At 39.5% G+C, this 14,721-nt stretch overlaps 1 protein-coding gene across 12 annotated transcripts in view; it reads left to right on the forward strand.

Annotated features, from left to right (window-relative positions):
* Nucleotides 1-14,721, forward strand: part of LOC122562047 (multiple PDZ domain protein) — a 368,714-nt gene that overhangs the window by 42,244 nt on the left and 311,749 nt on the right. For all 12 annotated transcript variants that reach the window (XM_043714532.1, XM_043714569.1, XM_043714586.1 and 9 more), the window contains exons 3-4: nt 732-794; nt 12,208-12,374. In XM_043714532.1, the coding sequence (XP_043570467.1) occupies nt 779-794; nt 12,208-12,374 (183 nt within the window). In that variant the 5' untranslated portion in view covers nt 732-778. The remainder of the gene's footprint in view (nt 1-731; nt 795-12,207; nt 12,375-14,721) is intronic.

The raw sequence follows: 14,721 nt of genomic DNA on the forward strand, positions 1-14,721 counted from the left end.
AGGAAACCGGAGCACCCGGAGGAAACCCACGCAGACACGGGGAGAACGTGCAAACTCCACACAGTCAGTCGCCTGAGGCGGGAAGTGAACCTGGGTCTCAGGCGCTGTGAGGCAGCAGTGCTAACCACTGTGCCACCGTGCCGCCCACTCTTCTTCTTGCAGTGACCACTTTATATTCCTAAAACACAATATGAAAGATGATACTAGACAATATTGTTGATTTACAAGCTTTAAGAGCATGAGTTCTTTTATCAACTGTGCAACCATAACAGGCCAAACTGCTGCTGCTCTGTGAGTAATTACCTCTAACTCATTACTCAGCTCAGAGGCTTTAGCAGATTCGGTTTTGTTGCATAATTAAGTGCAGGACAGGAAATGTAAACTACAATTTCCTATTGAGTATAGAATTTGTAGCAGAACTCATCTTTTTCATTTAATATTCCTTTTTTAAGATTTAAAAATAAAATTCTGTCCCTGTTGAAGTATGTTCTTCGTCAAGTCATAGTTGAAGCTGTGTCCGATTGAGACATTCGTCCCATAGGATAGATTAACCTTCTGTACTCTCTGTAGGAAGAGGAATGCGTTTAAAATTAGGGCTGACATCGAATTCATTATTAATGAGAATGTTAAATAAAATTGAGCCAATATTGCCTCGAGTACTGCAGCTTAGCAGTAAACCTAATTGGGATTTTTTTGCCTTTGTTTACATGTTGTGCCCTTTTGAATTTTAGGAAAGTTTTGGCACCAGAGAGATCGATTTCATCTTGTGATTGGAAGCATGTTGGAAGGCTTAGGTAAGAATAATGTGCAGTTATCATGCTTTTGAGAGAATGACTTGCTAGTTGGATCCCTTTTAAAAAGAAAACGTATGCCTTTACTCCAGAATAGGTGCTGGTACTGTTTCTGTGGCATTGAATTATGTTCATCAACCAGAAGAATGTATTGAACTAAACTAAATGCAGTATAATGTATAGCTGAACTCAACTTGCCATTTGGGGACCCCCTGGAAAGGGTTTTCAAGAAACCATCATAATGTTACAACTGAGATGGGAAGAGTGCATTGCCTTTTTCTTGTCATTACTCCACATAACAATATAGGTGCAAACATTTTGCCCAGCTCTCCATTGTGGCAATCCTATGTTTTAAGACATCAACCAGGTTTCTTGGTTTATTATAAAACTTCATCAGTGGAAATCCAGAAATTGGTTAATATAGGTTAATGAGCACATCTGATGTAATGGGAATGGGCTTTCTTTATAGAAATTCACTTTTTAAGATCAAAACTTCCCAGCATCTTTTGAAGACCAAAAACAAAGGCTGAGTTGTTCCGATGTAGTCAGTTTGACATTCTGCCCGTAACTAATGTTAAACACATAGTTGCTGCTGGTGCCTCAGCAAGAAACGTTGATAAATACTTTGAACCTGCAACTACTTTAAGAAACAATAGAATCATTCCAATTTAGATCAATCTTCAGACTTATTGCAAACTACTCCAACCAATGTCAAAAGCAGAGTCTGGAACCTGAGAGTTCTAAGTCAAGGGAGGTGGTCTCCAGTAAGAGACGTGATTACCAAGAAAAACCTTGCTTTTTTAAGAAAAGAAAATTTCATTATCATCTTTTACCTCTTTGAAAAAGAATGCAATAAATTTATCAATAGTCGACACAATATGAAGTTTTCATAACCATATGTAATAATTACATTAACTTACGTTTAAGCAGACAGGAATTGTTTTTCCACACTTTTGATATATTTTTTCCCAGAATGGAGAGCCTAGTTTGAAATCGAAAATAAAATGTAGGATGAATAGTCAGGGTACCGTGCTTTCATTTTTTTTTTCCTGAATTTGAATCCAAGCTAAACTGACTGCAGTGATCCTATAAGAGTAATAAGAAATGGGAACAGGAGTAGTATGTTTCACTCCTCCTCACGTTCACTTTCCTGTCATTTTTCTGTAATGCTCGAAATCCCTAACTGATCAAAAATCTATCTCTCAGCCTTAATATACACAAGGACACCATTCCCACAAAAAAGTAGTTTTCTGTGGCAGAGAGTTCCAAAAACTCCCAACCCTCTGAAAGAAGAAATTTCTCCTCTTCTCCATCTTAAGATTGGTACCCCTTAATTCTGATGCTATGACCCCTGGTCCTAGACACTCTCATAAGGGGAGGCATCCTTTCAGGCCTGTTTTTAAATAACACATTCTTAGTTTCAACTTTTGTTCTTTTTAAACACCATTTGAGTAGAGTTTTAACCTATTTAAGCTTTGCTCATAAGACAATCCCTCCATTCCAAAGATCATCCTGGTAAGCCTTCTCTGAATTGCCTTCAATGAAATCCTATCTTCTAAATAAAGGTACCAAAACTTCTCTCAGCACTGCAGATATGGTCTCGCTTGTATTTTGTACAGCACCTTGAGTCTCTCTGAAATTCAGTCCAGTCTTAGGGACCTAGATAAAAGCGGGTACAGTAATTCATACTACAAAATATTTTAGAAATAGCAATAATGGAACTTCCTTCTATTAGTAATAAGTACACAGCATTGATTATTTTCCACGATCTCTATCTACTGCAGTAGAATGTGAAAAGGTGACCAGAAAATGGTAATTGAGTTATGTGGGGTGCTTTGGCTAATAATTACAAAGTGTCAACATATCCACAGCAACAATCATTACAGTGCTGACATCCTGCTATTTGGTAGATGAAAATCCTCTTTAGAAGTGTTATGAAGGTGTCGGGGTACTGTACCTTAGCGCTGAAAGCTAGCAAGGTCTTAGAGGCACACAGTACTAGAAAATTTACAATGTAACATTTGATCCAGCAGCTAGCAATACGTGGGTTGCTATGAGACAAAAAACTAATTCAAATTCGGCCAATCAGTTTAAATTGTGCCCCAAAATACTAAACTCCCAATCAAGTTTGAATTTGTTATTTTGACAGTATTAAAACCAATGAAGCGATACCAATGCTTTGGGGTATAAATATTAAACAAATTGAACCATTGGGGAACTGCCAAAAGACCAACCGATGTAGGCTGCGAGTAAGAACTGAGAGGTACCTGTCTGGTGAAGGAGTTTGCACCGGAAAAAAGATTGACACCAACTTGGAGAGCAAATCTACAGAGGAAGATACCAAGAGAAGATTCAACAGCTGGCTTGTTTTGAAATTTGAAATTTTCTGTAAATCTTAATTGGGGACTTTTCGGGCTAATGTTGTCAGGGGGAAGGTAAAAGATAGCTTTAGATAAATGAGTTGTAAATAGTTTAATTATTCTGTTAGACTTTTTAAAAAAATAAAAAATATATTAGTTTTTACTTCCGTGACTTTTGGGATAGTGTTTTGTCTTTAATTTTAACAGATTACAGCACAGGTTAAATCATTTTGTGTTGCAGGTTTAAATTAGCAGGGTTTTTTTAAATCTGTGTTGTAACAAGTAATGTTGACTTATTTAGCAGATAATGTAAATAAAAACAAATGTTTTACAGAGCAACAGGAATGAGTTATTCTTTTAAGTGAAGAGGGCCTACCTAAGGTCTTAAATGAGTACTTTGGTAACATACTGTTTGTTACTGAAGACCAATGCAATGTAACTGTAAATGAGAGGGCAGAACCAGTGTTAGAAAAGATAAAAATAGAGGAGACACAACCAAGTTATTGGTACTCCTTTAAAGTATGACAGCTACCTAGTTTGAGTTACATGCATTGGGAAGGAAAGTTGACATTCTGAAGCCTACGGCTTCATGGATAGGATAATCCAGAGGACTGAAGTATTGACAATGTTATTTCCTTTCCATTGAAGGGAGTGGCAAGATTCAAAGGGATAGCCAAGGACACCCATATGGGGACCCAGATGTGCCTGTATCTTTGATAGGATATGTAGAACACACCATCTTCTGCAGATATACTGGCCACAGCACTCCCCCACCTTTCCCTCCAATACATTGACTATCTGTCCTACGTTATGGTCCCATGAGTTGAACAGTTCATCAACTTCACTAACACCTTCCACCTTGATCTCACGTTCACCTGGATGATTTCTAATACTTACCTCCCCTTCTGGACTTTTCTGGTGACTGACTCAACACGGGCATCTATTTCAAACCCACCGACTCCCACAGCTACCTGGACTACACCATCTCCCACCGCCTCCTGTAAAAAATGTGACCGTTAGTCAAAATTGCCTCTGCCATATCTGCTCTGAGGAGGAGCAATTCTACTCTAGGACATCCCAGATGGGCTCCTATTTCAAGGACTGCAATTTCCCCTCCCACGTGATCAATAATGGGAGCACATTTCGTCAGCTTAGTCGTAGATGTACAGCATATACAGACCCTTTGATTCAACTCATCCATGCTGACCAGATATCCCAACCTAATCTAGTTCCACTTGCCAGCACCTGGCCCATATCCCTCCAAATCCTACTCTAGTATACCCATCCAGATGCCTTTTAAATGTTGTAATTGTACTAGCCTCCACCACTCCCTCCTTTGTGTGGTAAACAAACTAAAACCAACATTGCCTAAGCACAATTCAACAGGGACCTTCTATGCTAAATTACAGAACAGCTCTCCTTTAACATTTTTTTAAAAAATGACTGGAAAAATCCTCCACAGTTATATTTTACACAGTCCCTGACATGAACACTTAATTCACCAGGAACATGTCCAAACTTGCTTCCTTTTTAGTTTTGCAACTGGCTATTTTCCAAACTCCAAAAGGACTTTAACAATGATTGTTGCACTGAGAACGTCTCCCTCCTGCTTCAGTTTAAGTCTTCACTGACATGGTGTCTTCAATAATGAGAGCACAAGCTCTCCCTCCATATTCTGTGCGGTAAGCAATTTACTCAAGTTGGTTTTATTTCTGCTGATTCAGAAATTGGAAATACGTGCTTGAAAGATTAAGGGCTCTCTCAGGAGAACCTGCAAGTTGATGCTAAAGTGGTTTCCTGTGGGCTGTTCCTAAATCACAATTCCATAGCAACTTGAATCATGTGGCAACATGAATGATCCGTCCAGATAGAAAAACTGTAAGACCTTTAGACCCCCAACTTTATCTAGAAATTAAATGGACAGTTTAATGTGTAACTCTTCCCAAAAAACAGGCTTTCCTAACATCTCCCTGTGACACTTGGAGATAATCCATCTGCCCAAAGTCAGTACAGGAACTGTTAGTGGCTTACGGGTGTAAATATCTTGCACCTTCCTTTTGTTAAAACACTCCTCTCTCTCCCCCAAGCTATCCAAATATCTTGTTGTAGGATTCAGAGCATGTCACATGATTCATTCATTCCTTCATTTGACCCTAAATTAAAGAGAGTTTCGAAAACATCTTATCAATTTACTATTTCTAACAGAATAGATCCAATTATCCAACTATTGCTCCACATCAAGATGTAACCTTCATCGCACATTTTGATCCTGACTCTTCATAAATTGCTAAGGAAAGCTCAAGGTCTTTATAGGTTGCTAGTCACACTCATTATCCTAGATGGTTGTTACGTCCTGATAACAGTTAATGTGAATAAAACCCATAAATGAGAGAGTTACAACAAAATGTTAAGCACCAATTTGTTCATCGTCTAGTGTCATCTTTTTCCCCCTTTCTGTTCAAATTTCTTATCACCATCTTGGGCCCATTTTATTGTCCAAAAAAAACAACTAGCACAAATCACACACGCTACACTTCCAGCAGAAGCAATATAGCACAGTCATGTGTGTTGTACTCTGACACGCAAATACTGAAGTGTTCTGGAAAATAATAACAAATCATTTCTTTATTTGTAACCACAGTACAAATTCACAAGCAATTTATAAGTAGAGGGAAGACAAAATTGTACTTGTGAGAGATTAAACTTGATCCTAAATCGACATACCTTGCACCCATCCTATGAGAGCCATCAAGTATGGAGTTCCCTGACAATATCAATAAAATGGGAAGGCATTATAATTGTGAGGTTTCTGTTGTACCACTTGGAGTCTTGAGCACATTACGACCAATCTTGGTGCTTTATAAAGGAAGGAAACCATGTTAAAGGTCTATCATTTAAATTTTTAAGAAAACAATAAAATGTCAGATTAATTGATGTTTAGAAGTTGATTCAGCTTTGCTGTCCTGACTTATGTGAAACCATTAAATTCAGCCACAGTAGTACTGCTTATCTATACTTCTCTATTATCTCTACTTTGCTATTGACCTCATTAATTGTAATGTCTCACAAAGGTGATCACATAAGTAGCTGAAGCATGTGGACTGGAAGATTCTAGACTAGATCTCCTGATGGTGATGATTCCATTAATCCAAGGTGGCCCAGTATTGCCTCAATTTACTTGAAAGAAAATAGGCTGGGGGCGGGCAAAATCCATTAGAAGTGGCACCTACATTCCCCATCGATTGATCTCTGCTGGAAATGTGTGTCCATGTCAGCTGAAGACAAGATGGAGTTTTGTAAGGAAATGTTGGGCATCATCAATAAAAGCTGTCTGGTTGAAATACCAAATGCTAGTCGGTGTCAGTGAAACCATTCTGCATCAAGTGAACTTGTAATTGATCAGGAAAGCCAACAAGATAGAGTGAAAGTGCAATTCAAAAGTGTTTGTGAACGTCAGCAGGACCCCTCCTTTATAGATTGCTTTTTACTAACAAATTATTCTCTTTGAAGTAGTGCACATAGTACCCTTTGTACTTGGTGACTCACTTCCAAGCATATTTCACATTTTTTTATACTTTGAAGCAGTGTGCTGGTAGTTGGAACATGTAAGTCATCATGTATCAAGGGGCAGATAGAATAGTATTTTGTTAGCAAAGCATTAGCAAAAAGCGAATAACTACTGTGAGATCTGTACTTCAGTCACAATTTCTTGTTCCTCTAATGGCTCATTGAGAGATGAGCTGCTGCTGTCTTTCTGCAACAATTACTCAAGGGTTGTGGTGGATGAACCCTCGGATATTCTCGGGTTACAAAAGGTGAGGAAGCAAACCAGGTACTAGTTCGTAATTGTTGTCCGGTCATTCCTATTGGAGAAGTGTGCAGGTGAATATCATGAGGTCAGAATTGGGTTCTATTAAGTCTCTATTATAGCATGTTAGAGACAAAAAACTGCAGATGCTGGAATCCAAATTAGACAAGGAGGAGACTGGAGGAATACAGCAAGCCAGGCAGCATCAGGAGATGGAGAAGTCGACATTTTGGATATAACCCTTCTTCAGGAAATGGTCTGTTGGCATTCATTGACATGGAGAATGTGTATGAGGGGTTAAAAGCTCACCCACTGGTGAGGAAACGGCAGCCCACCAGGATGGGATCCTTAAAAGTAAAAATATACTGTTCCTGTCACTATCAGTTTGACTTGGAGTCTCAGCGGGGGAGAAGTTTGAATTCAGAGAAGGATGATTCAGGCTGAGAATAGAACCAGTATTGAGGCTGGTATTGATAATAATTTTCCTTCTTAGCGGGTGAAAGATATTTGCAACATAATTTTATGAAGAGAGCTTTGTATAGAACTGTATATCTGAGAGCTGAACATCATTGTCTGGTTTCCAGTCTTAATATAAGCAAAGTGACAAAGATGAGGATTCCAAGAAAAAGGCTAGTATTAACTTATTATTTCAGCTTCTCGGAAGCTGAATTGCTTAATCATGTGTTTTTATTTTACTGGCAATATAACAAATTTGTCACAATGTTTGACAAAAAAAAATGTTGATGGAATCAATAGTGACTGGAAGGCGAAAGTTGCTGGCATCCCATCAAACATATGGTGCTTAACTACAAACAGCGTTTGTCTGCTAATTGAGTGTCCATTAACAGTGACGATCATGATGACAGAAAGCAATTAGCTGGTGTGATCAACAATATAAAACTGAAACCTTGTTTGCTTTTCAAAAAAGGGTTATATATTTTAAAAATCAATTTGAATTGAAAATGTTTTCTCCCTGATGGCTGTGGTGCATGACAGAAAGTTCCAGTGTGCTCTGAGGAGTAATAAGTCACCGGACATGGTCAATGCAAACATTTGTTTTGTTGGGGAGATAACTAAACATTGGCCTGGAATTCACTGAAGGGGAATGTGTTACGATGAGTGCCGAGAGTTGGATATTCTTCCCTTGTTTTTAAGCAAAATGTAGTTTTAGGCTGCAAGTTGTTGGGAATGAGAGTTGATCTTGTTGTGGTGTAGCCTGTTCAATGGGCTGTCTGAAATAGTCTGTCTGCTTAATCAGTTGCACTTAGTGATAGAGGAAAATAACAGAGCACACAGTGAATAAGAAAGAAGGTGAATTCAAGTCAAACCAGGGTCAGAAAAGAGAATTAAAGAGGAAAGTATTGGATTAAGGATGGAGAAGGACAAAATGGAGAAACAAATCTTAAACGTAAGAAATCTCTACAAGCAACTATGTGTAGGAATGAAGCTCAGTACAAGTGCAGGGCATAAATTACATAATTGAAAGTGCCTTTGCATCATGAAAGACCTGTCCTAACTTGCTACAATAAGTTCAGTTCATATTTATAGTGCTATCGGAGCTGTTTATTGACATTCACGGGAATTCTGGCTGTGAGATCTTAGTTTACTAGGTGAGTTATGTTCTTCATTTACCAGTTCTCACAATTCACAATCTAGAACATATCCCTTCCTCACCTGAAATTCTGCATTTTTTTTGTCCTCTGCACTAATAATACTGCACACTTTCAACTGATGGCCCAGTGTGTGACACCATTTCAAGCTGTTGGTCAGATATCCAGAAATCAAAAAGAAAATGTTTTAATGTGAAAACAAGTCAGCTTTTGCTCCTTTTTTACAACATGACTTTTGTACTGTTTTAATTTACTATTGCTTAAAGGGAATACACCTGAAGTCTATAGGAAAGGCCTGGTTTGCTTGGTGTTCTCTTTGAATTCAGCTGCAATTAAGCTAAAAGGTAAAAATAAGTCTGGTGTGAAGATTTCATATATTATTGGAGGCGAGCGAATTATAATTTTTGTTAGTTAAAATGACATTTCCTCATTTGTCCCATTTTATATTACTGTGGGTCTCTAACAGTTCTTTCAGATTTTTCTTGGGTTGCTGTTAATTTTTCATGTCCACGTTAATCAGTTGCAAAATATAACCAGGTATTACTTGAGACAATCAGAGTTGAGAGGAATGCATTGATTTTACCAATTAATTCTTATGGATAACTGAAGTCATGGAAAACTGAAGTGATAAATTCTTCATTCAATAACCATCTTCAAAATGCGACAATAGAACAAATGAAAGTGATAGGGGAATGAAAACACCTGTGTTTGTTCATAGCATAGATGACCATCTATAACTGAGGTGCTACATTATCACTGTATCTTGGATGGTATTAACCCATAACCTTCAGAGCCAGTACATTCCATATGGACTGTGCCAGGACTGAATGGTTAGAGTCACATCTGCAGACATTATCTTCATTTTAATGCCTTGTGTGTTCAGTGATTGATTGTCCAATAAACTCTGTGAAAAACATATATTCTGTTATAGTCAATTTTAAATAGACTGTGTCTCAGTAACTGCTGAAAGGCTTTTGCCTGAAACGTCGATTTTCCTGCTCCTCGTATGCTGCCTGACCTGCTGTGCTTTTCCAGCACGACTCTAATCTTGACTATGCTTTGATCTTGTCAATGTAATCTAAAAGGTTAATGTGAACATGTAAGTAAGAGTTTATCTTTATATGCCTTATGTAAGTAAGAGTTTATCTTGAGTGCAAAAATTTGGTTCTCTCTGACAACCGAACTTTAGAGGTGCAGTCTTGACCTGCATTAATGCTCAGAATGCAAGGGGGTAGCTGGTGAATCTGCGATTGAAAGGTCCCCAATTCTCATGAACTTATAACTGACCCCTCATAGAGAAGTCATTGCCATTTGTAAAATAGAGGGATATAGTAGGAGCTAGAGAGCTAATGTGTGATTGGTGAAGTAGCCACTGGTTAGGAAAGTAAATGCTAGCAGGCAGGGAGTCATTGCAAAGCATTTACCAGGGCCCCAGAGCCGAGTTGAAGGGTTGGATCTGGTATAAGGTGGGGGGGAGGGGAGATGAGGAAACTGGTGAAATGAGTAATGATCCCATGTGGTTGGAGGGTCCCAAGGTGGAAGATGAGGCGTTCTTTCTGCAGCCATCGGGTGGCTAGAATCTGGCAGTGGAGGAGGCCCAGGGCTTGCATGAACTTGGGGAGATGAGGAAACTGGTGAAATGAGTAATGATCCCATGTGGTTGGAGGGTCCCAAGGTGGAAGATGAGGCGTTCTTTCTGCAGCCATCGGGTGGCTAGAATCTGGCAGTGGAGGAGGCCCAGGGCTTGCATGAACTTGGCGGAGGGGAGTTGACGTGGTTCGCCACAGGGCGGTGGGGTTGTTTAGTATGTGTATCCCAGAGATATTCTCTGAAGTGTTCCGTAAGTTGGCGTCCTGTCTCATCAATGGCTCTGACGTATCACCATCACCCCTCACCCTCATTTACCTATTGCATTCCCAGCTATCTTCCAGCCTCACCCCCTCCCACTTATCTATCAGCTTGCTTGGGCTTGTTCCACATTCCTGTTGAAGAACTTATGCTTGAAATGTCAACTCTCCTGCTCCTCGGATGGTGCCCAACTGGCTTTGTTTTTCTAGCACCACAATTTATCTTATCTCTTGAGAGCTCAAAGATACTCTTGAAACTCTTTATTTTGGATATTGGATAGACTAGGCCTCTTGTCACTTGGAGTAAAAGTGTAGATGCAATTTCTCAATAAAATGGGTGCGAGAAGAATTCAAACTGATTTTTGTACTATTACAATGTTTGAACAATGACTCAACAATGCCCCCTGCTAAAATATATTAGCAGAAATTCAAGCTGACTGCCAATCAGAAATCCTTCAGAGAAACTTTAAAGTAAGACTATCACTGCTGCAGTCCACTAAACAACCAGTGTGCCAAACTACAATTTCTTGAAAGAGAACCACTAACCTGTTCCAGCTTCAAGTTAACCTAAGAATTCTAGTTCTGGGCAGGTCAGCTTCAAGAACCATCACCACTACTGGGCAATGGTTTTTGCAATTTCAAGATCTTTACTCAAGACAAAATATCGACTGAACTCAAACGTGAGGCCTGCATTAAAATGGAGTTAAATTCAGTTTTCACAATTATTGTTGTATCTTCATCTGAGAGGAGAACGTGAGGACTGCAGATGCTGGAGATTTGAGTCGTGAGTGTAGTGCTGGAAAAGCACAGCAGGTCAGGCAGCATCTGAGGAGCAGGAGAATCGATGTTTCGGGCATAAGCCCTTCATCAGGAAACCATTCATCTTCCTGATGAAAGGCTTATGCCCGAAACATTGATTCTCCTGCTCCTCAGGTGCTGCCTGACCTGCTGTGCTTTTTCAGCACAGCACTGTTGTATATTCTGAGTCAAGTGAGTGACATGCCAGGGTTTTGTTAACCTTTTTGGCAAGCATGAGAAAGATGACAAACCTCCATTTGAAGTACACAAGCTTCTTAGGTTATAAAGGGCAAATAAATGGAAATGTCAAAAAAATGTCTGATAGAATTATTCAAAATCACAACCTGTTTTAAAAGAATAGTTTGGGTGAAACATTTTAATGGCAGGAGAGCTAGTAACCACTGTACACAGATTTATGCTGATAGGCAAAACAAAACAAGTGTGATGTAAAGTAGTTGGCTATTTTTCTACTGCATTTGTTGTGATCTCGATGGATTTCCTTCAAAGGTGATAGCAAATTCAATGGTAATATTTGTTAAATTCATGAAGGGAAATGACTTTATGGGGGAGGGCAGGCAATTGGGAACAATTTGATGACTGTTCTTAAAGGTATGACAGATGTGTTAGCATAATAGTCTCCTGTACTGTGTCATTGTATTATTTGTTCATCTCAGCCATTTATTTGATAAATAACATTCCATACAGTTAATGTTCCACATTTGCTTCTTGATACCAAATATAGAAAGCTCAATTTTTTAATGTGGTATTCTCATGTTTGCCCTTGTCACTAGCGGTGATTTCATTGCTCCAGCTCATTTTGTTAAAATTAATTGTGAAATATATTAAAAAATACACTCAAATCTATGTTCAATTTGAAGCATTCATTCTGTTTTGACTGTGTACCAAGTAGCCACGTATTGCAAATATTTAGCATTGCATGCTATATCTTGCTATTATTTTGACACTGTCACTTGAATTAATTTTTATTTGTAGATACCCAGCGAGCTTTGCTGGCTGTGGAACGGTTACAGGCAAAGCTACGAGAAAAAGGAGATACTGCAAATGAGGAGAGACTGAGTTTATTGACGTCCGTGCTACAGAGCCCACTTTTCAACCAAATCCTGAACCTGCAGAACTCTGTTCAACATTTGAAAGATCAGGTAAAAGACAATGTAGTATAAAAAAACAAGTTAAAAGTGGTTTACTTTCAGTACTGAGTGCATTACTGGTGTTTCAACTGTCACTGATAATTCTAATCTAAAATGCACAAACCAAGATTAACAATTTAATGCATTGATTGCCTGCCTTGAATTTAATATTTGCTGAAATATGGCTCAAATAGAAACAAGTGAGCAATACTTTGAAAAGTAAGCATAGGACAGAATCATAGAATCCCCATAGTGTGAAAACAGGCTATTCGGCCCAACAAGTCCACACCAAACCTCCGACGAGCATCCCAAAGAGATTGATCCCCCTGCCCTATTCCTGCATTTCCTGAGACTAATGCAGTAACTTGCACATCCCTTAACATTGTGGACAATTTAACGTGGCCAATCCACCTAACTTGCACATTTTTGGACTGTGGGAGGAAACTGGAGCACCTGGCGGAAACCCATGCAGACACTGGAGAACGTGCAGACTCCACACAGATGGTTGCCTGAGGTTGGAATTGAACTCTGATCCTTGTGCTGAGAGGCAGCAGCATTAACTACTGAGCCACTGTGTCACAAAATAGTTCTAAAGGGGCAGAATATATCAATGTCATTTGGTGACCATCATCTGACCTCAAGATTCCATAATGAAGCCGAACAAAATAAACTGCTTGCATTCACGTGACTTCCACTGGTTTAGGCAATTCCAATAGATGGTTTGGCTGACAAAGTATGTATGAAGTTGCAGCTGTGATGTAGAAAATTTATTCATTGTTTTGTTGTGTTCCACAGATGATTAGATTTGGGAAAGAGTAAAGGAAAATTAACATCTAATGGGGTTGTTGAAAAAAGAGTGATGGATGAGGGAGAGAGGCAGTGCAGCTTAAACTTGTGAGTTAGAAGTTTTGAAATAAAAATCAGAAGCATTGTGGGGAGAGAGAAGTGGCAAAATTATATTTCAAGGTACTGAAACCATTGATGTATGGTTTAGGGTAATGGAAGTGATATTAGAATAGTGATATTTCAACAAAAACATAGAACGGCACAGTACAAGGCCATCGGCCCTCGATGTTGTGCGAACCTGTTACCCTACTCTCAGATCAAACTAACCGACGTACCCTATATTATGCAATCATCCATGTGCCTATGCAAGAGTCACTTATGTTCATAATGTATCTGACTCTACTACCACTGCTAGCAGTGCATTATACACACCCACCACTCTGTGTAACAAACCTACCTCTGACATCTCCCCAAAGCCTTTCTCCAATCACCCTAAAATTATGCCCCCTTGTGATAGCCGTTTACACTTTGGGAAAAAGTCTCTGGCTATCTATCTATGCCTGTAAATATCTTGGACATTGCTGTCAAGTCATCTCTCATCCTTCTTGGCTCCAGTGAGAAAAGCCCTAGCTTTCTCAGTGTTTCTTCATAAGACATGGCCTCCAATCCAGGCAGCATCCTAGTAAATCTCTTCTGCATCCTCTCTCATGTTTCCACATTTTTCTTATTCTGAGGCAACCAGAATGGAGCACAATATCCCAAATAAACCAGAGCTCCATGGAGCTGCAGAATAACCTCTCAGATCTTCAACTCAATCCACCTGCTAATGAAAGCCAACACAACCATATGGCTTCTGAACAACCCTATCAAACTGGTTGGCAACTTTGAGGGATCTATGGACGTGGACCTCAAGATCCCTCTGTTCTACCATGTTGCCAAGAATCTGCATTGAAATTTGACCTTCCAAAATGAATCACTTCACACTTTTCCAGGTTGAACTCCACCTGCCACTTCTCAGCCCAGCTCTGCATCCTGTCACAGTCCCATCGCAACCTACAACAGCCCTCCACACTACCTACCACTCCACCAACCTTTGTGTCATCGGCAAACCTAGTGACCCACTTTTCTACTTCCTCATTCAAGTCATTTATAAAAATCGCAAAGATCCCTGCGGAACACCACTGGTCACAGAGCTCCAGGCGAATACTGTCTGTCTACTACTACTCTCTGTCGTCTATAGCCCAGCCGGTCCTGTATCCAGACAGCCAAATTTCCCTCTCTCCCATGCCTCCTTACTTTCTGAATGAGCCTACCATGGGGAACCTTATCAAATGCCTTAAAAAAATCCATGTACACCACATCCACTGCTCTACCTACGTCAATATACTTTGTCACATTTTCAAATAATTCAATAAGGTTTGTGAGGCATGACCTGCCCCTCAAAAAGCCATGCTAAGTATCTCTAGTCAAGCTATGCTTTTGCAACTAATCATGAATATGACCTCTCAGAACCCTCTCCAATAATTTGCCCACCCCCAATGTAAGACCGACTGGTCTGTAATTCCCAGGGTCT

The sequence above is a fragment of the Chiloscyllium plagiosum genome, chromosome 2 (assembly GCF_004010195.1).
Source record: "Chiloscyllium plagiosum isolate BGI_BamShark_2017 chromosome 2, ASM401019v2, whole genome shotgun sequence".
Classification (NCBI taxonomy): Eukaryota; Metazoa; Chordata; class Chondrichthyes; order Orectolobiformes; family Hemiscylliidae; genus Chiloscyllium; species Chiloscyllium plagiosum.